The sequence below is a fragment of the Cordyceps fumosorosea genome, assembly GCF_001636725.1.
Source record: "Cordyceps fumosorosea ARSEF 2679 chromosome Unknown scaffold_6, whole genome shotgun sequence".
Taxonomy (NCBI): domain Eukaryota; kingdom Fungi; phylum Ascomycota; class Sordariomycetes; order Hypocreales; family Cordycipitaceae; genus Cordyceps; species Cordyceps fumosorosea.
In genome coordinates, this window is record NW_017387306.1 from 846,063 (window position 1) to 868,315 (window position 22,253).

The following is a 22,253-nucleotide window of genomic DNA, read 5'->3' on the forward strand; positions in this document are numbered from 1 at the left end:
TGCTTATGCTTCTCGTCATGAAATTGTGACCATACTTCTATAACTAACAGATCAAACTTCCGAATAACTCTTCTCGCCTCCCTGATTCGCTCTCCAATCCTGCTCCAGGATCGACATGTGCACAGTATCAAACCACCTTCCCGCCAGGTACAGTGCTTCGCGCTCCCGGCCATCCTCCACGAAGCCAACCTTTTTGTAGACGTGAATTGCCTTCTCGTTCAGGCTGCTGGTCTGCAGGAAGAGGCTGTGCATGTTTCCGTAGTCAAACGTCCAGCCCGCGATCCACCGCAGCGCCTCGGTGCCGTAGCCGCGGCCCTGATGCGCCGCGCTGACCGACATGCCTACACCCGCACGGCGGTGGTGCGCGAGCGACGCAGGAAGCGCTGCAAGGCACATCATGCCAACAGGCACGCCGCGCAGGCCACCCTTAGCGTGCTCCTCGCGGGTGTAGTCGCGCGAGAGCTCGTCCCAGCCGTCGGGCTTTAGGCAGAAGATGACGTTCATCAAGTTGTTTTTCCAGTGGCCCAGTGACTCGTAGTAGCTAGTCTTGGACAGTGGGGTGAAGGCCTGAATGCTGTCGAGGCCCTTGATCTCCGGATTCATGGCCATCTGGTGGTAGAGGAACTTTTTGGTGTCCTCGTCGGCATTGTCGAAGGGCTCGTAGATGAGCCGCTCCGAACTGAAGACGGATGAAAAGTCAATAGACATTTTGTGGGTTGGTTGGTTGGGTGACGTGGCTGTTGGTGCCGTGTAAGAAGTATATGATCGTCCAGCTACCGTGACCCAGTAGCAAAGAGCAACCTCGGGGAGAAAGGGGGCCATGAGCAATATATAAGCCCCGTGCAACTCGTTCAAAGGGGGATAAACGAGGCTAAACGGCCGAATGAGGCAGCTGGGGGGGTTAGCTGAGGGGGACGTTCGCCTTGAGGCTGTCATCATCAGCCGCGAGGCGTCGTCGTAATCCTATGCCGTAAACGACAATCCCCGAGAATTCGTCCACGCAGGAACGGGGAACACCTCTTGCTTCCTTCTGGAAATAGCGTAGTGGCGGCAGCCGTATATGCAAACAAGGCTGTCAACTAAAGGCCTGGATTAGCCTGGCGCTCTGTTCGGACCCATCGCCAGCTCTTCAGCGCCAGCAACCATGCAGAAGAGCCCGCCGTCCGGGTTTCTATTATTTGGCAAGCATTTCTGCATGCGATGATTGAAGGTGCCGCGAAAACTGCAACCACTTTTTGCAGACTGATTGTTGTTGAATGGGCAAGCTGTGGCATTACGAAAACCGCAGCGCTTCAACTCAGGTGTAATTTCTGACACTTCCGTACCTCAAGTCTCGCGGGTAGGTGTGGCAGAGTAAATCTGAGCCTCCAGGCGCAAGCTCTCTTCGGCTTCGTCCGCCTCGACCAGCGCCCGCGACGCGTCGTCAAGGATCCCTCCGCTCCCCAGGACCGTCCGCAGCACCTGCCTCGCCGCCTCGATGTCCCGGCGACGCTGATCGTCGACGACTTGCGGATCCTCAGCCGCCGCACCGCCAGCTGCTGGGACCACAAGATCAGCCATAAACAGCGACGCTGCGGCGCGCAACCGGAGCATCTCATGGTTCTTGCTGTACGGCAGCTCGCGCATGAGCGCGTCCATGCGTGCCGCCACGGTCTTGATAGCGCCTAGGGTCTGCGTCCGGATCTTGTCCTGGGGGGTCAAAGAAAGTTCTTTCAGGCGGCGCGGCTCGGTAAAGTGGAAGCTCCGGTCCTCATCCAGCGTCTCCAGCGACATGTTGACGTAGTCGTGCACCGGGCTTTCATCGACTGGAGGTTCGTCCTCCGTCTGCGTCCCCGCCCCCGCGAGACCGGCCGCGTACTCAGCGTAGATGTTGTAAACCTCGGAGCTGTACAGACTAATGTTGAATTGCAGCGCCGAGATCTTCTTGGGGGCCCTGTGGTCGTATGGGTGCTGTCGGATCAGCGTCTCGAGGTATGCTCTCAACTTGTTCATGTTGGCTGCTGAGCCCCAACGTGGTGGAGGAACTTGAAATCCGTCTCCCGTGCCAAGGGTGCCCCCATATTCCTGTTTATCCTGGCTATCCTTGTTCCTCCGAGCTTCTTCGAGATACTCCTCGCCTTCGCGCATGATTATCTCTGCTCCAAGGGCCCACAGGTTGTCGTGACGAAGGTCCAGAGGGCGCGAGCTCGGCCGTAGCTGCAGCGCCAGTCCGAAAGCGCGGGCCGCCTTTGCCACATGGCCCTGGCCGAGAAGCTGGTGTATAGATTTGGTGAGGACAGCCAGGTGCCGCTGATGCGCGTCTGGCACTCTCTTTGGTTTCGTCTCCGGGGCCGGCTCGTCGTCACCCTCATCCTCGGGGCCTATATCGTAATCGGACTCCAAGGCCGGTTCGGAGGGCTGGTACTTGAATCCACGGTGCGGAAAGTCCTTTATCTCCTTGGCAGGGTCTTCGTCGGTGTCTGAGAGGCCTGCCACGGCAAACTGTGCAAGCTTTGCTGGCGGGTAGCTGTGTGGATTGATGGCCTGCGCCGAGGGCGGAGGGAGGCTGAGGTCCCTATCGCGTTTACGCTTCCCTGCCATTCTGATGGGTCATTTGATGGATTCAAATACGCCTTGACGATGTGCGATGTGCGACTGGGCGTTTGTTCAGCTCATGGCGGTGAATGTGAATGTGAAGTTGAAGAGTGGAAACTGGATCTGAATTTTGGCAGCTGCGGCCTAGTAGATATGATTCGCACAGTCTGGCAACACAGGGTTGGTCACACTCCGCGGATGCCTGGAAAATCCGGTATTTAAGCTAAGAAGGAAAGATTTAAGTAAACGGCTTAATTATTTTGGTATTAGTGGTGAAGTACCTTGTTCAGGCGAGATGAACTTGGCCAAAAAAGTAGCGTTAGTAGGCATCTACGTACAGATGAAGGCGACCACCGTAGCAGCGGATTGCCAGAGCAAAATCACATAACAGCAAAATAGATCTACATCTGGTCTTGGTGCAAGCCCATCAGACAGCAACGCACAAAGTGTAATATGATTTTTCGTCTATTGAGCCAACGTATTCCACCGTTGATGTACAGCTCGTTCCATCTACTTTACAAACGACATTAAAAGGAAACGCCAGCAGCCAGGTTATTGTGTTCAGGTTCGGTCGAAGTATGTCCACTGGCCCTCGACGGGCTTCTCCTCGAGATCTTCCCAGCTGCACAAAAACGTTAGCAAAGCAGATCATGCCGGAGCTCGTCCTCGGGACGAAACTTACACCTTGGCCTTTTCCATGGCCTCGATAATCTTCAGCTCGCCCTCGGCAACCTCAATGACCTCCTCGATGAGGCCAGCACCAATCTTTTGCTCGAGTTCGTGGATCCTACAAACGTCATCAGTTTCCCATCCGCAGCACCGGTCAGCAGGTCAAGACTCACTGGTCCGCCGTCAGCTGCGGCTCGTCCGCCCACTCGATCTTGTCGTGGTCCTCCAGCGCCTTGCGCTCCGACCAGACGGCCTGGTCCGCGCGCTCCGCCGGGGTGCGGATGCCCTCGAGCTCGCCGCCCTCGTTCTCCTCGCCGTCCCACTCCTCGACGCGCTCGTCGCCGGGCAGGTGCTTGGAGCCGACCACGAAGACGCGCCCGCCGCGCCGCCCTCCCGCACCAGCTCCCGCGCCTTGGCCGCCCACTCCTCGTGGCCCGGGGGCGTGAACTGCTCGACGAGCGCCAGGCGGTGCTTCGTCACCGCCTCCACGGACTGGCGGTATAGGGAGGTCGCCGGCAGCGACTGCAGCTTCTCGAGGGTGCTGCCGTAGAGGAAGAGGAGCGTCGATCGGGGGGTGGCGTGCGTCCACAGGCCCGTCAGCCCCGTGGGCGTGCCGGGTTCAAGGTAGCGCGCGAGCGCTCGAAATGTTGGCCGCATGCTGGGCGAGTGCAATTGGCAAAATCTGTCGCCGTTGTGTTGAGGATCGGCTTTCGAACGGTCTGCACAGAGATTATGCTCATTGCCTTAGCCTAGCCTCCAATGAGGTTGAGCAATTACCAAGCGTGCATCACGTGCAGGATCACGTGCTGTCCTCACTGTCAATGGAGGTGAACCATTCTTGCAAATGTGAACAGCATGAAAAGGCTGAAGGCAAGTAATGCTCTTGGTTTTGCATTTATTTGATGTAATGGAATTGAACTTTACATTGTCGCTCCATGCAGCGCCTATTCAAGCGACACTGCTACAATACTGTGATCGAGTTACAAGTGTCCACTGTGGTGGAACAGAGCCATGTCATAGCTGGCCACTTTGTATAGGCAAGCCTTTGATGCCTAGTTAACAAGAAAAAACAAAGAAAATATAAATTTTCGGGGGCAAGTCTACTGGTAGACCTGCCGTCGTATATCCGCCCTTCATACAAACCTCTCACACTTAGGCAGCATCTTCGCGACCCTTGCGATAGTTCGCCTATATGGTTGATTAGCCGCACCGAAGAGTGAGCCACATTAAAATGCAGTTCATACCTCTTGCTCAGTCTGCAGCTGGTCGATAATGGGGGCAAGCTCGCCGAGAATCTCAGCAGCCTTCTTGTGGTACTCAATCTGGGCATTGATGAGTTCGGACAGGTTGCGCAGCGGCTCAGGAGTGTCAAGAACCTAAATCGTTAGCTTCCGGGGGTACAACTGCACCTTTCACTTAACTCACGTTCTTCATGACACCGACAGCCTCCTCGGTCTGCGTGACAAACTCGTCCTCGGCCTTCTCAATCTCCTCCTGGGCCTCGGGGCTGAGCTCGGGCTCCTCGTGAGCAGCAGCAGAAGAGCCCTGGCCAAGCTTGAAAGTGGTACCCTTGACGCGAGCCTTGACTGCATCCAGGGAGAGTCTGGAGTTTTCAACGTTCTTTCTGGCGCGAGTCGCGAACATGATGTTGGTGTTGAGGGTGGTGTTCCAGCCGGCGAGGAAGCGGCTCTGGATCTGAGAGTCCTGGGCCAGACGAGCCTCGCCGACGCGCTCCATGGAGAGAGCGTACTTCTCGAGAGCGGTGGCCAGAGGGTCCTCGCCAGCACCGGTGTGGTTCTGGTGCAGGGTCTGGCTGGAGGCGAGACTGGCGCGGGCAATGGCATGGCTAAAGGTCTTCGGCTGGGGCTTGGCCGATGGGGGAGCGACGAGGGCAGCCTGAGCTTCGGCGGTGCTAGTCGCAGAAGACAGGAGGGAGACCTTCTCGCTGACGGTGCGTCCGAGATCCTGGAATGTTTCCTTCACGTTCGGGGGGTAGTCGTACGCTTCGTTGGAGTATTGCTGGCTGCGGCCGGGGACGAGAGGCGAGCTTGCCGTTAGCGGAAGAAAGAGACACGACTGTAGCGAGTCGCGAAGCATTCGCTGCGAGAATATCACTCACGTAACATTGAGCATCTTCTGGTGAGCCTGCTTGAGGGCGTCGACCTTCTTCTCGAGGTCGATGTAGTCGGCGGGCAGCTGAGTCTGTAATGCGCCAACGGTTAACGGCTGGCTGCAGGCGAGTTATCCAGGCGTGCACCCCCCACCTTGTCCTCGGTCTGACCAAACTGTTCCTTGGTGTACTGGAAGGTGCGCGACGCAAACGGCGTGATCTGCGCGCCAAAGTTGCTGCCGGAGCGCAAACGCGGCATCGTGTTAGCTAGAGCTTGACCCTGATTGCCAACGTGGGGGGAGGGAAGCTTGCGCAACCAAGCGATAGCGACAGCTTCGGAGACATACGAGAGATTCTTGCCAAACTTGGAGAAGTCCATCTTGAATGAAGAAGAATGACCAACTGAAACTGGATAAAAGGGTATAGAAGGCGAATCGGAAAATGCGCAGAGGGGTCGTATTTGGCAAAGTTGTACTGCTCAGTTGCTACTACTAACGTTTCGATGAAGGAACAGCGTCACAAGCGAAATGGCGCGCAGAGGGTGATCCACCCAGGGGTTTCCACAGTGGCCACAGCGACAGCAGGCAGCCCCGATAACAGCGCTGACGGGCCGCCTAAAAAGCGAGCCAAGCTTTCTGCTACAGTAGCTTTCGTCACCTGCACGTGATGCAATGACGTCCGTTTCTGGACATGTTACATGACAGAAGCAATGATAACGGCTGCCATGCACGATAACACGGACCGTGGCGACTCGTGGCGTTCCCAATGACGGATACTTGGAGGTAGGATCTCACTCCAGGCTGTTTGTTGCCAGTAAATACTGAGTAAATGGATTCATAGATGAGAAACTCCAGGCTCCCAAGACTCAATCCAAAAGATTGGGTAAAATTAGAAAATTAAGTGATGAAAAAATTCACCGTGCACCTCAAAACGCCACCCAATGAACCACCCCATGCCTCCTCTCTAGTCTACAATATGATTATTGTCTGCCCAGCTCGGCTGCACACTACGACACACGGATTCGTAATGCTGCAGCTTCGGCTGCCGCCCGCACAAACCCAGCGTCGTCCAGAACATGGCCCAGTTGGAGTCGGAGAGCTTGATGGTGCCGACTGAGCGCTCAAAGTACCACTTGTTCACCGGGTTGTTCTTGCGGCTGCGCCAGCAGACGCCCTCGGGGAAGCAGTCCCGCACCATGGCGTTGAATACAATGTCCGCCACGCCGCCGCTGCCCTGCCGCGACCGGAGCACCGCGAACTTGTCGAGGTACGGCACCCAGAGCCCACGCTCATATGCCTCCTGGTCCGTCACGCCCTCGGGCTTCTCCCACGTTAGGATCGCGCCGCCCTCGTACTCGCCGGCGATTATAATGCCCGCGAGGTTGTCTTTGACGCGGTCCATGTAGTGCTGGACGTCCAGCTTGCGCCCGAAGGAGTCGTCGATGAGGTGCACCAGCCGCGGCAGGTCAACGTTCTTGTCTGTCAGCCGGCAGCGCGGTGCGCCGGGCTGAGGTGGCCGCCAAGGGTTCTCCCGCGGATCTGGATAGATGGTTAATGGCATGCCCCTCTTGACCAACGTAGCCGCCGTAGAGTCCCTCGGGTCTACTCTGTAGCCGCCGTCTTGGATGCGCTGGAGCGGCAGCGATGACGAATACATTGGCTTGTCCGTCAAGAGGTTGTGAAGAATCGGGTTGTGCTTCTTGCGTGTAGTCACCATGCCATCGAATCCTAATTGACTCTCCTCCATCTTTATTGACCGGGGCTCCGAGTAGCTCGGACTCGTGTTTGCGGCCGCCAAAGGCGTGGTGATAAGGGCCGAGGATGACGGCGGCAAGATGGTCAGCGTTTCTTTGGCCAGGGTCAGATTTGAGACGTGGTTGTTCGTAGTCGGCTTGCCGCTGGGGCTTCCCGTCGCTGGTGACCCCTCTGGCCCTAGGAGCTGGTCACGAAGCCTGTCGTATTCTTGCTCAAGATTGATAAAGCGATGGCAGACGCCGACACCACGACCAGAGGTCGGCGTGCCGCCCAGCGCATCAAGTAAAATGACACGCTCCACCGAAGCAATCTTTTCCGGCCGCCAGATGTTCTTGCTGTTGCCGCTCGCATCCGGAAGAGGGGGCCTCCCGAACTGAAGGCCAGACAGGAACGCTGTCAACGCCAGCACCGTCTGCTCCGCGCTGGCAGGTTCCGCCGCGTGGAGTTCGTCGCGTGCAGACACGGACGTGACGACGGGAATAAGCTCGTGCTGAAATGCGTGCTTCAGCAGGCCGCGATCGCTGACCTTGATGGGGTTGGAGTATGCTGAAAGCTGCTGGTGCGCGTCCGAGGTCTTGCCGAGGAAGATGTCGCTGATAAGTTTGGCCCCGGGCTTGCCAAAATTGTCGATGGCTTCGCAGAGCCGAAGCGCCTCGTCGTCAAAGAGCTGCCGGCTACTGTCTCCAGTGCACTCGATGACAACAGCGCTGAGAAGGCCCAGCGCCCGCAGCTGCGCAATGGTCCTGGCAATGCCATCGAGTGTGCTCTGGACGAGATGCTGCGGATCGCGAAGCATCATGACGGCGATATTGATGGGCTCTGACACGGCAGGGGCACTGATGGAGTTCTGAAGGCCCGTAGTCTTGTCCGATTCCGGTTTACTTGGTTGATTGGCGGCGTACTTTTGCAGATAGCCTTTGGCATCCCTTCTCGTAGCCGAGGACTCCAGCACCGAGACAATGACATCCTAGATATTGGTCAGTGCTATGTGGCAGCAAAGCATGCGAGAGCGGTAGAAATACTCGTTCTAGGGCTTGTTTCTTGACTCTAGCCACGGAGGATGATGACATGGGCCTCCCTGCGTCAGCGCTGCCCACGGTCGTCGTAGTCGTTGTAGCCGCTGCGAGTGGTTTGATGGTTGTCTGTTTGGCCATGCTGTGCGCGAGACGCCTCTTCTCTCCCACGGAGCGTGCGCTCGCCGCCGAGATGCCGGAGCCGCAGCCCAAAGCTACCTTTTTCCCAGCAGTTCCCCAGGCCATGGTGTTGTTGTGAGGCGGTGACCGGGGGGTTTTCCAGTCAGAGGTGAGACGGGACTTAACTTTGGGAAACACAGTATTTTTTGGCCTTATCTCGTTGGCGCGAGGACGACGGGCACACGCTTGGCTGCGGCCAGCTTTCTTAGGACACCCACCGTTTGTCGTCTCTCATGCGGTTTCGCTTTTCAAGAAAACGCCAGGCATATTAATTGTTGGGGTAAGAGTGAGTTTGGTTTGGGCAGGAGCGCAAAGCCAAAGGTTTTTTGGTGTAAGTTGGGTGGGTGAGTCAAGGCGGGCCGCTAATCTGTGCAGCGGTCAGAGAGCGCTTCAGTGGCTTCTTCTGTGGACTTTAGTGGACTTTTTGCTATCCAACGCCCTGAACCAACCGGAGAAGACGGTCACTGCCGAGGCGTGCCGATCTAGCTCCGAAGATGTAATATGGAAACATGTGGTTTTGATTAATTAAACAAGGAGGGTCTGCAAAATATATGAGATAGGTCGGCTTGAATATATACACATACATACATATAGATACCCAAATATGCCGTGGCGCACGTAATCAATGTAGCTGAGGCATATATGCAGGAGGCCTAGGAGCCAATCCCACGTCGCAGCTGGTTGCAGTCACTAACATGTACTCCGTATGCTGACTCCAAGGAGCAATATTCCAATATACATCGTGTTTTCTATTAGTAAATGAAACGTACGTATTTCTTTTCGCCGTTCCAAGCTCATAGCCTCTGGTCTCCTATTGGCTGACAGGCTGCCGAGGCCCATTTTTCGTTTCAAACTATCTCGTCACTTCATCTGTTCTTCCTCCAACTTCCCTTCTTAAGCATCATTCTCAAACTTGAGGCCAGCCTCCATGCGCACCACACCATAGATGGCCGCGATATCCCCCGACGGGCCGGAATGCTCTTTCAAACTCGCCAGGTGCCTGTCCGCCGTCTCCACGTTTGCCAGCGTCGTGCCCGCCGCCTCCGCGAGCGCCCTCGCGTGGCGGGCGTCCTTGCGCGCGAGGTCGACCGCCCAGAGCGGCTCGCTGCGGCGGTGGTAGTCGCCCGAGAGCATGCGCTCGCTATACGCCGCGTGCGGGCCCGGGAACAGCGCGCCGACGAGGTCGTGCAGCGGCCGCGTGCCCAGCCCGGACTTTTCCGCCAGCACGTGCGCCTCGGCGAGCTGCTCGACCATGTTGAGCACGAAGGTGTTGCCGATCACCTTGAGCGTCGTCGCGCGGCCGTACGGCAGGTCGGACATGTCGACGTCCGCGCGCGCCGTCACGCCCACGAACCAGGGCCGCGCGCGGTCCACGCTCGCCGCGGGGCCGGCGAGCACGGCGATGAGCTGTCCGGCCTCAGCGTGTCGCCTGCGTCGCGTCCGGGTGGATCGTGGAGCATTCAACGAAGAGCTTGCCGTGGACGTCAGTTTGCAGGGCCGTGGAGACGGTCTCGCTGACGGCATCGTCGTTGGCGACGCAGCTGAAGATGACATCGGCCTTGGCGACGGCGTCAACGAGCGAGTCGACGACCTCCGTCTTGCCGGCGGGCAGCTTCTGGCTCAAGTCGACAGCTCGCTGCTTGGAGCGGTTATAGATGAGCAGCGGCGAGTCAAGATTGCCCTTTTCGACAATGTTTTTGCACATGGCCTACAGTCTTGGCTGTTAGCGGCAGGATACACAGCGGCTCAAGGGAATGTCAATAACGTACACGGCCCATGTTGCCGAGCCCGATCCAGAGCAATGTTGGCGCCATCGTTGCTGTGATATGTGTGCTTGCCGTTGACTGTGCAATGTGTAGATCGTAGATGTGGACTGAGCTTCTGGAAGCTGATGCAGAAAAGCCCTTTTGGATTTTGTAAAAGTCGTGAGGGAGCAGAATATTAAGTACATCTGCCAGCCTCGGGACAGGACGGCAAGTTGTGTGCCAAAGCGATTTGTCAGTGATTTCATAGCACACGATAGTTCCCGGCGTTACGACCATCGGCTGGCTCTCTAGCCCACTTAATTGCATGCATCCATCATCGGTAGCCAAAGGCGAGGCGCGAAGCCGTCTCGGACGTGCACCACGTTCCGCAATATCCGCAACTTAAAGCCGATTATTTTATTCACTTTTTCGCAGAAATCATACACCAAAGTAGTATTTCCAATCAATACCCGTCATCCCTGAATGGTTGTTCTTGGAAGGCGGCAAGAATTCGTGATGACTAAGCTTTGAAGCTCCGTCACTAGCAACCCACGGCCAGCGTCTACGTAGCTGCTGCCAGCAACACCAGCAGGCAGCATCACCAAATCCCCAACCCTTCGAGCGGCAGCACTTCTACACGGCCAGACCTCACAAAAAGGCAGCTCGAATACACACATAAAAATGGCGCAAGGGTAAGCCCATTGACACCACCAAAGCTCGCCGCCTCTCCCCCGCCGACACTCTGTTCCCACCTCGTGCTAACGCTGTCTCTCCCGCAGGTACTCCGTCTTCATCGGCCTCTTCGTCATCGTCGCCATGTGCGCCGCCGCATGGTTCCTCTCCCCCAAGGGCGAGAACCAAGTGTATGCAGCCACTCCCCTCCCCTCCTCTCGACAGCCGCCCGCCCGTCCAACCCCCCTGCTAACCTGCTGCCTCCTAGACTCTGGCGCTCGTCGCTCATCCTCGCCATCGTCAGCTGCTACCTCATGTGGGCGATCACGTTCCTGGCGCAGCTGCATCCCCTGATCCGGCCGAAGCGACACGACCTGCGAGAACAGTTCCTAGAGCACTAAGTGGGAGGAGCGAACGACCGAGAGAACGATTTGGGACGAAGGGAAAAGGCGGCCAACCAAGAGTGGCCGCCCGTGTATGACTACAAATGCAAATCATTGAAAGAGCTTCTTTATTTTTGTCATGGGCGTTTTATAAACTTTGTGTATATTTTCAAAGCAAGCACAGAGTGAAGGGAGCAAGAGAACTGGCTGTGCAAGCCAGAAACACTCGTATGCATGGGTTCACCAAGAATATAATATACATTTCCAGTTATTATGTGTTTATAAATTACATGCGCGCGTCTGTTTGTTTTCATCGTCACCCGACAGCCAGCCGTCCCGCCCAATTCGTGACGTACGTGATCGCGCCCCAGAGCGCCCTGGCGTCCGCCGCCATGCCCGCGTCGATGGAGATGGGGTTGTCATGGGCGCCGCGCAGCCCCAATACCGCGACGAGCACGAGCCGCGCGACCGACCAGCGCGCCGCGGCGCCGACCAGCGCCAGCAGGCAGGCGACGTAGTAGCGGCAGTCTAGCAGGATGCGCAGCGCCTCGACGTTGTTGGCGACGACGGCCCAGCCGAGCGACGTCGCGGCCGCGGGCACATCGTAGTCCCAGATGACGAGCAGGATCGGAAACAGCTTCGTCGACGAAGACACGAGCAGCGCCGTCGACACCGAGTTGGGCCGCCCGTACCGCGGCAGTACCCCGAGGGCGACGAGCGGCGACAGCGACGACGCGACGAGGAACCGGATCACGACGTGGAAGGCGACAGTCGAAAGCGTGCATAGCATCACTAGTTCAAGGGGTTAGCGGGGCTGGTTTTACTCTTCGCCTTTTGAGAACAGCCGAGGAGGGAAACCGGGAGGCTCTTACAAAAGAAGAAGTATTGAATCACAATGGGTTGCTGCGCGAGCTGGCCCAAGGGGCTCTCGCCTGGCGTCCCGCCGGGCAGTCCTTGGTTCTCTATGCGCGCCCATGTGAGGTAGACATCAAACAGTAGCAGTAAGACGCCGAGCCGAACGATTGAAGGCTGTCATGGCATGCGCCGTGCCTGTTAGCATTTTTGCTTCCAATCTCTTCTCTCCTAGAAGCATGTCCTTCACAAACATACATCGAATCGGTCGCCATCGCGCATTAGCGTATTATGTAGTAAGTGTCGGTAGACCTGCAAGGAAGTTCTTCCCGTCAGCCCTTGTCCGTCACGCATTTGTCTGTGGCTGCTGCGACTGCGGCGAGTGCCGCGACTGCTCTCCCTCGCGCGCGTACCTGTGGCTTGATGAGGACCAGGTCGATGAAGAGAACGACAAAGTCGTGCTCGACATACTTGTCACAGAAGCGCCCGCACTTGCGACAGACCGTCAGCCGGATGTTGTGGCCGCTCGCCTTGTCGCCCGCGCCCGAGTACTGCGTCCATAGCGTCTTGACCGGGTGCCGGCACTCGATACAGATCGGCATGGCTGATTAATTTTGGTCGTTTCTTTCTCCCATTTATAGCGTCGTGTCGTTGTCTTCCGCCCTTTTGGGTCGCGTCTACCGGCCCGTCGACGGGTTGGTGACGAGAGATTCGTCGTTGCAAGTCCTCAAGCTCAGAGTTCTTCTAGGTAGGGAGGTATGCTAGCATAACATACATACATAGGTAGTTCAGGTTAGTCAGCAACGACTCTCTTGCTCAGACTTGCCACCTTTTATACAAATATGCTAGTTGGCTGTTCACTTATTACAAGTACATTTAATAAATGATTTGAATCTTTAATAAAACGAAATACATAACAGATGCCCGTTGCGTCGCGTAAGCGCTACACTATACGTGCGCGTACTAGGCGAATAATGCCTTCATAAGTATGCCATCTTGCCATCAAAACGCCGTGTCGAAGAGATAAAAAAATTCAAACAGAAGAAAAGTTTGAGTAAGCCGATTTATATAGAAAATGAGACGCAACGAACGAAAAAAGAAATGTGTGTGAGGTCCCCTCCTTGGTGGTGAACAAGAGGAATCTTGGGTATCATCTCCGCTCACGCTCGAGCAAACCCTGTTGTCAATGCCAGTTGTCAGACTATCTACTCCGCCTTCTTCCCTTTGCCCGCGCCGCCAGTACTGCTCCTAATCGTGGCGGTTCCTGTTCCGTGGCTATGGCTGCTCGTGCTGCTAATCGCCAACGGCTCGAGAAGACTGCTGAGGGGCTCATGGTGGAGTAGCCGGCCGTCGTCGCTGCCCGTATCCGTCAGCTCAATCAAGTCGCCGCCGCCGTCCGGGTTACCGACTCCAGCGACGCCATTCTTGGACCGAGGCCGCAGGAGCGGCGTCATCGGCCGCTTCGCAAGCGCTCCGCGCAGCCAAGTCTCCACGGCCGCGGCCGCCCTATCCAGCCCCGTGCCGTGGTTGCCACTGAGCGCGGCGGCATCCCCGCGGCCACCGCCATTTTTAAAGGAACCCTCAACGATGGGGGTGTTTCCGCTGCCCCGGAATCCAAACTGCGCAATCTCGGAGCCCATGACGGACATGGACGGCAGCTGGTCAATGTTGAGCCCCGGAAAGTGCTTGTTTGCCCAGGCATTCAGCGAGTCCTTGTCCGGTCCCGGGGCTCGAACGTTGCGGCCCATGGTTCCGACTCCTCCGGGCCTTCGCATCCAAGCTGGCCTGTGCTCTGCTGCCTCGCTGCCCCCTCTGCTTCGCGATGACACTGGTGTCAATGATGATTGTGGTTGATTGCTCAGCGAGCTCTGCCGTCGTGTCGGATGGTTTTCAGAGGGCCCGGGCATGCCAACAGAAAAGTCTGAGCTTTGGCGCGGTGTTGACAATACCGACAAGATACTTTTCTTCCGACGAGGAGGGAAGTAGCCCATTGATTGGCGAGAGACTCGCCCAATCTCTACAGGTGTCTGAAAGGATTCTATTCGGACCCAGCGAACATGGCTCCACGGCTTGTTGTCTCGTTCACTCTGCTGCGCATCACTCTCATCGATGTCTGATAGTGAGCTGAAATAATCATCGTGCTCGGGTTTCAAGTTATTTGATGGTGCCGGCGACGGTGCCAGTAGGTCTGTTTGCTCCGCGCATGCAGGAGCTGGAGGGTCGCATGGACAGCCCCGGATTTCACAAGCATCAACCGGTAAGGTGAGCCATTTCCGTGTTTGGATGCTATCGCGCGACCATAGTCCGTTGGCTTTCCGGAAGACGTCCTCTCGGCATTGGTATCGCAAGATGATTCCCGCATACGTATCGTTTGGCAGCACATGGTGAATGTAGACCAAGTAGTCATCGGGCGGTTGTTCAGTCGTGGAAACATCGTCTGAGTTGCGTCGCTTGTGTCGCCCACTCGCATCCAGGCCACCATTGACACCTTCGTGGCTCTCCAAAACGCTCGCGGTCTTGGCCGCTCTCAGCGCTGCGTCTCGCTCCGCAAGCGAGCCTGCAGCCACGTCTGCCAGGCTTGGTGCGGCCGCTGGGCCCCAAGACTTCGGTCCTCTAATACTACTGGTTCGTCTGCGTGCTTGGGTGGCGGCGGCAGGTACTCGTCCGTTTGGTGATCGCGAGTCGTGCGGGCCCGCCACGCCCCTCCTGTCCTTGGGCCCGGACAGGATGGAGGTGGCAAATCCCTGGACAGAAGACCAGCTCTGCGTCAGCGATTCGCCGAGGAATTGACCAATGTTGGCGGTGCTACCACCCGCGGCGGTGTCGGTGGGACGGCTGCCGCCGCGTCCGTACTGCGATTGGGGCGGTTGCGCAACCGACGCTTCAAAGGCCGAGAGCAAGCCGCCGCCGTTTGTCGACCGTGCCCGGTCGTCGTTGTCGGTAGTTTTGTCGTCGTCGAGTCTGATGAGGCGGCGATTCCGCGGCCGAACGGCGTCGCCAGCAGCAGCCGGCCCGGCGGCTAGCCCTGACGACGGCCTCGCTGCATAGCCTGGTCGGCCAGTCATGCTAACCGCGAACGTGTCGACGGCGGCGGCTCGCGGCTCAGCCGGTAGTTGTGCATCCGTGAATGGCGGGTAGAATCTAGAGGGGGGGTGTATGCCGTAACGCGAGATCGAGGGGAATACGTGGACGCCTTCTGGCTTTGTCATGGGAAGAGAGCTTCGTTGGCGGCTGACAAGCTACCTGGCGTTGTTTGTAGTGACGTACAGGTTGGTCACCAAGTGGGCTAGCGCTGCGCCGGGCTTCTTCTCCAAGCACGCCCTAAGCAAGAGGGTGTTCGTTGATGTCGTACCACGATGCTGGTCGTTCGAATTACGAAGTACAAAGATGATGAAGGAAAAGATCGGTCGCTGCGGGAACAAGGTAGTTGTGGTGTTGACCCGATGAAGGGGGTTTCAACTGCTCAGCCTGTTTGTCCCACAAGCCCAGGCTGGCTGGCACAGGCGGAGCAGCCCCAAGGTAAACCTCCAGGCCAACGGTTCTTTACCAGCGAATGAGAGTTTAAAAATGGCTGTTTGTGTTTTTGAGAGAGGGGGGGAGAGAGAGAGAGAGAGAGAGAGAGAGAGTTGAGTGTTTTAGGAGTACTGCGGTAGGTTCAACTGCCTGAGACTTCCCTACTATTGATTTATCAGAGTACCTGGCACTTCCTGGCTCCGTGATGAGTCGAACAGGACACCTCGCGCCTCCAAGCCTCTCTAGGTTTCAGTGGGCTCAGTCACGGCGCCAGAGAGGAACCCGCCAGCTTGGCGCTCTGACAGGTTATTGATATTTTAATGGAGGTGGGATTGCCAAGCACCAGAAGAAGACGACCTCGAATTGCTATTATATGTGCTTGTACCATATTTTCCGAGAACATAGTTCTCACTTGTCAATCTCTTCCTCCCCGGCCGAAAAGCCAAAGTCTTCCACGATAGGCCGCATTACGATTGTGTTGATCAACTGCTAAGCAGTGATCAAGATCAATCGTATCAAACAAGGCCTAACAATATCACCAATGGCAATGCACTCATGTGGAGCTCAACCCCTTTCATTGTTTGCGCGGGTGACGAACCTATCAATAACAAGAAAGACCACTGAAGGTACTGTGACTACTTCATGAACCATGATCCCCACTAATTCGCTTCTTTTCAAGATGCTGCACCATTTTGTTCCCTCATAAACGCCCGACATGTATCACTACAAATACATGCGATAGCTCAACTGCAATTTCGCGAAATATGGAAAAGCATTTTCGACTCTCAGTTATCCTAGAACATGACCTACTACATCCTCTCGTTGCTATTAGTAGTTGCGTTAGCCATGTTTGGCGGCACACCTCCGCTTAAGGCATCCAAGTTCAGCTGACTTGGGTCACCCTGAATGCCAAAGAATTGGAACCTGAGGCCTTGTTAGCTCTACGTATGCTTGTCCAAGTAAACTGATAAACGTACCAATCTTCAACGTTTAGCGTCGTCGGCACTGGCTGTCCTGCAGCTGATCCTGTGCTCCAACTATCCGGACTTTGCCCATCCTGCCCAGCGCCGTCGAAATTACCCTGCCACATAGTTGCATGTGTGGCAAAGCCTGGGACTGGCATTATACCATTTCCGTTGCCATTGCTATTGCCTTGAGCATTCCCACGATGCTGGAACTGTGCTGGGGGTACTCCGCTTGGCACATGTCCCAATCCGCTAGGGTCAATACTTTGATGCGTCTGCGATGGCGAGACGTTAGGGATTCCAGTACTGTCAGGGAACAGTTGATCCGGCTGGAAGTTCTCCCAAAGCGACTGTGAGATATTGGGCGAGTTTCGAGTAACCAAATACAGGTCGGGGGGCGTGGCTGGTACGGAGAATGATGGGTTAAAGGGAGTTGCTGGTCTTGTCTGTGGTCGCGAGCTGGTACCTCCCATAAACGTATCGTTTGCTGGTCGTTGTGTAGGCGATACATTCGCCTGGTTGCCAGTAGGACCGCCGTCAATCTTGCCAGCACTCGGCGTTTGCGGACGGGATCGTTCGTATGATTCCTGTGGCGTCGGAGCATTTGCTGTAAAGTCCATGGCCATGTCATCAAATTTTCGCTTGCTCTGATCTTGCTGCTGTTGCGGTGGTTGTGGCTGTTGTTGCTGCTGCTGTTGCTGCGCCTTGCTATGCTGATCCAGTTGAGACATGCTTTGCTGCATTTTCCGATGGCGTTTACCCGCAGCCTTTTGTAAGCGCTCTTCGAGTACCTTGTTGCCGATGATAGACTCAAAGAGTGTATACACCATCTTGCCTACCAGCCAAACTCTGGAGACCTCCTTCATTGCTTGCATGCAGCTACGTAGTCGGTCATGAGTTACCTGTTGTATCGATGGGACTGGTGACCGCATTTGATAGACGTGCATGATCAGCGCAGAGAATAGGCTGTACACGATAAAGGCAGGACAATATCGTAGCTGGTCATGGGCAGCAAGATTCTCGACAATTGAAGTAATCATGGCTGCGGCCTGAAAGGCAATGTTTCTTGACGGATAGGGTGAATCATCCAGGGACCTCAGTCCACCGTTGGGAGGCATGTGTGCCCTATGCAGAAGGCAAAGAGTTGTGTAATAGTTGGAGTGCAGCAAGGCAGACCAAAAGTGGTGTCGGGGCATCTCCCAGTAGACGATCTTGGGGCAATTTTGTAACCAATCTGCCAAAGCCATGTCGCTGTGCGTGAGATCAATGGCGTTTCGCTGACGACCTTTCGATGCGACCGAGTACTGTTGTGACAAGACCAAGCCCATGATCTCACACAGCTTAACGTATTGCAAAAAGAACTGCACGTGGATCTGATCAGGCGCGAATTCGGGGTTGTTGCCAGACTCGTCTTCGATGAAGTCGTCCTCTGTCAACATTTCAACATCCGAATCATCCAGATTGATACCAACTGGCCGGCCGAGAGCGACTGCTACTGAGCGATCACGGGTGAACAACGTCCACCAAATTCGCTTCCATAGGCGCTTGTCGGATTTGCTCAGCTGAGACTGTTCAACTGAGCGATGCATACCGGATCCTTGCGCAACAATAGTGGCAACGCGGCTCCAGTAGAAGACATTCTTGGTGACGTCTTCGGGACCTTCCCAGTACCAGCCCATTAGGAGAACAGACTGCACGATCGTAACACGGTCGTCTTCGTAGTTGGCATCATACAGAGCCTTGGCGCGCTTGTAGAACGTCAAGGCGGCTGGAGTAGTAGATCCGTTGGCATCCATGAGCTGCTGGTTGCTGCAGACACGAGTGCCTGCGAGTAAGACAGCTTGCAAGAGCAACAGCGAAGGGGGGTTCTTCGGGTCACGATACTGCTTCATGAAACGAGCCCTGTTGACGACGGGGACAATGGGATGTACCCATTTGAAGTACGAATCAATGAGCTCATCGCATAGAGATCTGGGTGGGAGCAGAAAGGCTCCCCTTTGGTGTAGGATGTCAATCTCGACGTTATCGAGCTCGGTCAGTCGGGCGCGAGAGCCCCGGACATTTTCAGGGAGAGGATAGTGCACAACATCCGCAGAACCTTGTCGATCATGAACGAGTAGGGTGAGGTTGGATGACTCGCCCAGGTAGGCAACACGACCAGCTTCAGTGATGGGTGCACGGGTAAACTTGGGCTTCATCACCATGTTCAGGTACGTGCCAGTATCGATATCCTCTTTGCGGGACTGTGCCTCTGTCAGGAGGGTCAAAGGCGTGCCTTCTATCGAGTGCGATACCGTCGGAGGTTGGGGGTATGTGGCAGAGCTGATGGATGTTCCGGTTTGAGATCGTTCATCTCCTTCGCCTCGATCACTAGACCGGGTTAGGTCACGCAGCAAGAGGGGTGGTGGTCGAGGTAGAGTCACCTGTCTGAATCTTTGCTGGTTTGGCCAGCGTTACTCTGTGCCTTCTTTCGCTTCGGCGTAGGAATACGGCATTCGATCTGAAATGCGACACAGTTGGTGCAAGGCACACCAAGGCTGGCGGCATCACATCGAACCTAAAGTAAGCATGTTTAGTATGGGGTGCCTGTGACAGTTGGGGCAGGGGGAGCATCAGCGTACTTTTCTTGCATGGCAAGTCTATTGGCAGGATAACAGGAGGAAGGTGTTAGCAGTCAAGCATATGAGAGAGTGGTGCAGCGTGATAACGCGTAGTGACCGCGCGGGCCCAGAGAGAGATGCCTCGGCACGAGGAGCTGTTGCAGCACGGGCAGCGGAGATGGGGGAACGTTGGAGCTCCAGGCACATACCTCACATGCACGCGATGCGCGTTGTCTATATCGGGTAGGGCCGATCAGTAAGATGCCGTGATGGTATTCAAAAGGAGCGATTCTTACCTTCTAAAACTCACGGCAGCATTGGCGGCCGCGTTGGCAGCTGAGTTAGGATTGCCACCAGGTGACGATTTTGTGGGAGACTGGTCATTCTGGCCACCGTCGCCCGACATTTCAACGTCCATGCCTGCGCTTAGGAGCGGGCGACAATTATTATGCAAAAATTTGACGCAGAGTCGGGCGTTTCTGTTGGGATTGTTCGATAAAAAGGAGAGCGCGTGCAGGCAAACGAGAATCTCGACAGGACGAGCACAGCTGACGCTTTCGAGGGCGGGGGGGATGCGCCTGGGGGCAAATGCGCGACGACCGCGTGCGGAGCAGGTCAAGCCACAGACGACAACTGGCTCTAGCGCTGCGGGGGGAGAAGGTCCAAAAAGAGAGGGCTGCCAAACGGCGAGGCACCCGGAAGTAATATTTTGGGAGTCCGGGACAGAAGCTGCCTTGATTGGTGTCGCGGAATAAATTTGAGGTGCGGGGATCAAGGCAAGTAACGAAGAAACAGGAAGCCGTTATTTGAAAGCCGGCGATGAGCAGAAGAGCAAGGTCCGGATGCCAACACTGCCGGATCTTCGAAGGCGCCGGTGTCCAGGCTGCTGACTTGACGGGGTGGATACTGGGCTCGTGGACGAGGTTCCGCAATCGTGGGGTGGCAGCCTTGGAAGGTGCTAATGGGTAATGTAAATTTGTATCGTTCGATAATGCCGCGAGGGTGTCGAGACGAGCGCGTCAAAGAGTTGGCGATAGAGAGGATGATTTGGATAAGCTGGTTATGTTGAATCGAGGTTATTGTTGTCCGTTTGCAATTAAAGAAATTGGCGAAGGACCGGCGGAGAGGAGACGGGTAGGCGGGCAGGCAGTCAGTTTCGGCAGCCACGGCGTTTGCACACTAAGAACCCCAGGAATTAAAGCGGCACCGAGTTCCAATTCGCAGGCGATATTTCTTTGCTTCCCCTGCAACGTTGTTAATAATCAACGCACGGTGAATCGCCAGCAGTAAATCCGGGGAGAATGCGGCCAAGCTGTCCGTACTGGAAAGCTGCTTGGTTGTAAACCAACGCACAAGAAGCTCCGAGAAAAACCACACAGGGAAAAACAACGAAACAGCAACAAAGCAGAAACAGTGAGGGAAAGAAAGCGGCAGAAAGGGAATCCATCAAACGGCCGAGGTCGACTGGGGCCTAGTCTTTACATATACTTCTACGACGGCGGCATCGCCTTCACCAACAAACCTTCGTCCATTCGACCGTAACCATCCATAGCTCCAAACAGGCTTGCAAGGTCGTGACGAACAATGGCCGGGCAGCGCAGGAAGCCAATCCACCATCCCCGGCCGAAGTCACCCGATACCCCCAGCTTTCGCGTGGTCTTGGACTGCGGAGAATGGAGACAGGGACAACACCATCAACGGGCTAGTTTTGGGGAAAACGGGATGGGGGAGCGAGGATCTGAGGGTGTGTGTGGTGTTCTGCGTGTGCCCGCGACCTGCGACTCGCCGCCGTCGAGCAAAATCCGGGGGAGCGGCCAAGCTGAGAATGGCGCCACTGCCTCCTTTTCCCTTTAACCAAGCCAAGGTGCCTGACGCACGAGCAAGAAGAAGAAGCTCCCGACGAGGCGCAAACCCCTGCCACCCTTTGCGGCAGGCATCACAGGACCCTTTCTCCAGGTTGATGAAGAGGTCTCCTACTTCCTTTTCCATTCACCTTGATTGATTCTTTCTCGTGGTTACATCTCACTAATAGTAGCCACTCATGCCAGCTTCCTATTCGGTCGCTTCCCTGAACATCCGCTTTGGCCCACGCGGTGTCCTGTACATAGAACAACAACACGCAACCCCTGCGCAGCAAACCCACTCAAGTTGTCGATGCAAGCGACGAGGCTTGTCAGGACCAAGCCAGGCTGGCCAAGCCTATTTCAGGCCACCGCCACCCCACGCTTGTGTGCCAGACTAGGGGAAGCAAGGACTGCCACACCCCAGACTCGAGCTGTAGCGGAACGGGGCCGTTGGCGAGATTATAGCACCGAAACTCCTGATTGTGAACCTGTGAGGCTCTCCAGGTCACGATAGGTACGTCTTTGTATCTTGTCGAGCACGTCCCTCCAAGCTTTGGCGAGATCCGAGCATGTACAGTTGAGGCGAGCGATGACTTATCACTACGCACCTCAACCAATAACACAGCTGCGCATTATTATATTATACATACAACGTTGATGGTCAGGGACTCGCGAATCTGCACCTAGTCGCACGATCAGGGTCACAGTTCCTCCTCACCCACTCATTGCCCATTATTACTCGACAGGAGCCATCGCAGAACATCCACATGTTAGTGGGGAGCCGCCATTCCCTTTCACTGTTCCCCAAATTTTTAATCTTTCCTGGAGGCTGATGATAAACGGGACTGGGGGCTCGACTATTAACTCTCAAACATCCAGCACAAAAATTCGAGTCCATGGTACATTCCACCGTCGACTGGTGCGTTCCCCTAACCTTACCCATTGTAAGGGGGAGGGGCCCAACTGTGCATCGCATACATAACGTCGGTACGGATTATGTGTTGACATATTGTCATTCTGAGTCAATTCGATGATGAACAAGAAAAAGAAAAGACACTTGCAAGGGGCGGAGAATGTCGCAAACAACCTCCTTATTCTGGAAGTAGATGGCCAACGAGCCAGCCACACCGAATCATTCAGCGGGCAGCGACTGCGACGTCGGCCTTGTTCTCTTTACAATTCGGGGCCGAAGAAGTCAGCATCTCTCCCTTTCTAGTCATCAAGAGCCGCCATCGGGGGCTGGTGGTGGCATGCCGGTCAGGCACCAAGTATAACCAACTTCACATGCTTCTCGGCCTTCATTTAGTCTCGCTTTAATCTATGCGCCACAACTTGTCTCAAACCTGCATTCAGTTTCTTCATCGGCCAATTTCACGAAT

The 22,253-nt window shown here is 55.7% G+C and overlaps 9 protein-coding genes across 9 annotated transcripts; 1 reads left to right on the forward strand and 8 right to left on the reverse strand.

The window, feature by feature from the left end:
* Nucleotides 1-51: 51 nt before the first annotated feature.
* Nucleotides 52-708, reverse strand: ISF_03424 (Acyl-CoA N-acyltransferase; the record flags this gene model as incomplete). Its single annotated transcript, XM_018847030.1, has 1 exon — nucleotides 52-708. One exon carries the CDS (start codon nucleotides 706-708, stop codon nucleotides 52-54), a length of 657 nt encoding a protein of 218 aa, XP_018705919.1.
* Nucleotides 709-1,326: 618 nt separating this feature from the next.
* On the reverse strand, nucleotides 1,327-2,580 carry ISF_03425 (hypothetical protein; the record flags this gene model as incomplete). The annotated part of the gene is made up of 1 exon (XM_018847031.1): nucleotides 1,327-2,580. One exon carries the CDS (start codon nucleotides 2,578-2,580, stop codon nucleotides 1,327-1,329), a length of 1,254 nt encoding a protein of 417 aa, XP_018705920.1.
* Nucleotides 2,581-3,135: 555 nt separating this feature from the next.
* On the reverse strand, nucleotides 3,136-3,900 carry ISF_03426 (NADH-ubiquinone oxidoreductase 29.9 kDa subunit; the record flags this gene model as incomplete). Its single annotated transcript, XM_018847032.1, has 4 exons — nucleotides 3,136-3,196; nucleotides 3,257-3,361; nucleotides 3,417-3,595; nucleotides 3,643-3,900. 4 exons carry the CDS (start codon nucleotides 3,898-3,900, stop codon nucleotides 3,136-3,138), a joined length of 603 nt encoding a protein of 200 aa, XP_018705921.1.
* A 495-nt stretch (nucleotides 3,901-4,395) lies between these two features.
* ISF_03427 (BAR domain protein) lies at nucleotides 4,396-5,732 on the reverse strand (the record flags this gene model as incomplete). Its single annotated transcript, XM_018847033.1, has 5 exons — nucleotides 4,396-4,431; nucleotides 4,488-4,619; nucleotides 4,669-5,290; nucleotides 5,363-5,445; nucleotides 5,508-5,732. 5 exons carry the CDS (start codon nucleotides 5,730-5,732, stop codon nucleotides 4,396-4,398), a joined length of 1,098 nt encoding a protein of 365 aa, XP_018705922.1.
* A 584-nt stretch (nucleotides 5,733-6,316) lies between these two features.
* On the reverse strand, nucleotides 6,317-8,366 carry ISF_03428 (acetylglutamate synthase; the record flags this gene model as incomplete). Its single annotated transcript, XM_018847034.1, has 2 exons — nucleotides 6,317-8,074; nucleotides 8,130-8,366. The coding sequence occupies 2 exons, from the start codon at nucleotides 8,364-8,366 to the stop codon at nucleotides 6,317-6,319; spliced, it is 1,995 nt and encodes a 664-aa protein (XP_018705923.1).
* An 828-nt stretch (nucleotides 8,367-9,194) lies between these two features.
* Nucleotides 9,195-10,114, reverse strand: ISF_03429 (6-phosphogluconate dehydrogenase 2; the record flags this gene model as incomplete). Its single annotated transcript, XM_018847035.1, has 3 exons — nucleotides 9,195-9,707; nucleotides 9,820-10,008; nucleotides 10,070-10,114. 3 exons carry the CDS (start codon nucleotides 10,112-10,114, stop codon nucleotides 9,195-9,197), a joined length of 747 nt encoding a protein of 248 aa, XP_018705924.1.
* A 612-nt stretch (nucleotides 10,115-10,726) lies between these two features.
* ISF_03430 (ATPase, V0 complex, subunit E) lies at nucleotides 10,727-11,118 on the forward strand (the record flags this gene model as incomplete). The annotated part of the gene is made up of 3 exons (XM_018847036.1): nucleotides 10,727-10,737; nucleotides 10,825-10,908; nucleotides 10,986-11,118. The coding sequence occupies 3 exons, from the start codon at nucleotides 10,727-10,729 to the stop codon at nucleotides 11,116-11,118; spliced, it is 228 nt and encodes a 75-aa protein (XP_018705925.1).
* Nucleotides 11,119-11,416: 298 nt separating this feature from the next.
* ISF_03431 (6-phosphogluconate dehydrogenase 2) lies at nucleotides 11,417-12,554 on the reverse strand (the record flags this gene model as incomplete). Its single annotated transcript, XM_018847037.1, has 3 exons — nucleotides 11,417-11,892; nucleotides 11,973-12,129; nucleotides 12,366-12,554. The coding sequence occupies 3 exons, from the start codon at nucleotides 12,552-12,554 to the stop codon at nucleotides 11,417-11,419; spliced, it is 822 nt and encodes a 273-aa protein (XP_018705926.1).
* Nucleotides 12,555-13,157: 603 nt separating this feature from the next.
* ISF_03432 (cutinase transcription factor 1 alpha) lies at nucleotides 13,158-19,448 on the reverse strand (the record flags this gene model as incomplete). The annotated part of the gene is made up of 3 exons (XM_018847038.1): nucleotides 13,158-15,093; nucleotides 16,818-18,800; nucleotides 19,327-19,448. The coding sequence occupies 3 exons, from the start codon at nucleotides 19,446-19,448 to the stop codon at nucleotides 13,158-13,160; spliced, it is 4,041 nt and encodes a 1,346-aa protein (XP_018705927.1).
* Nucleotides 19,449-22,253: the final 2,805 nt, after the last annotated feature.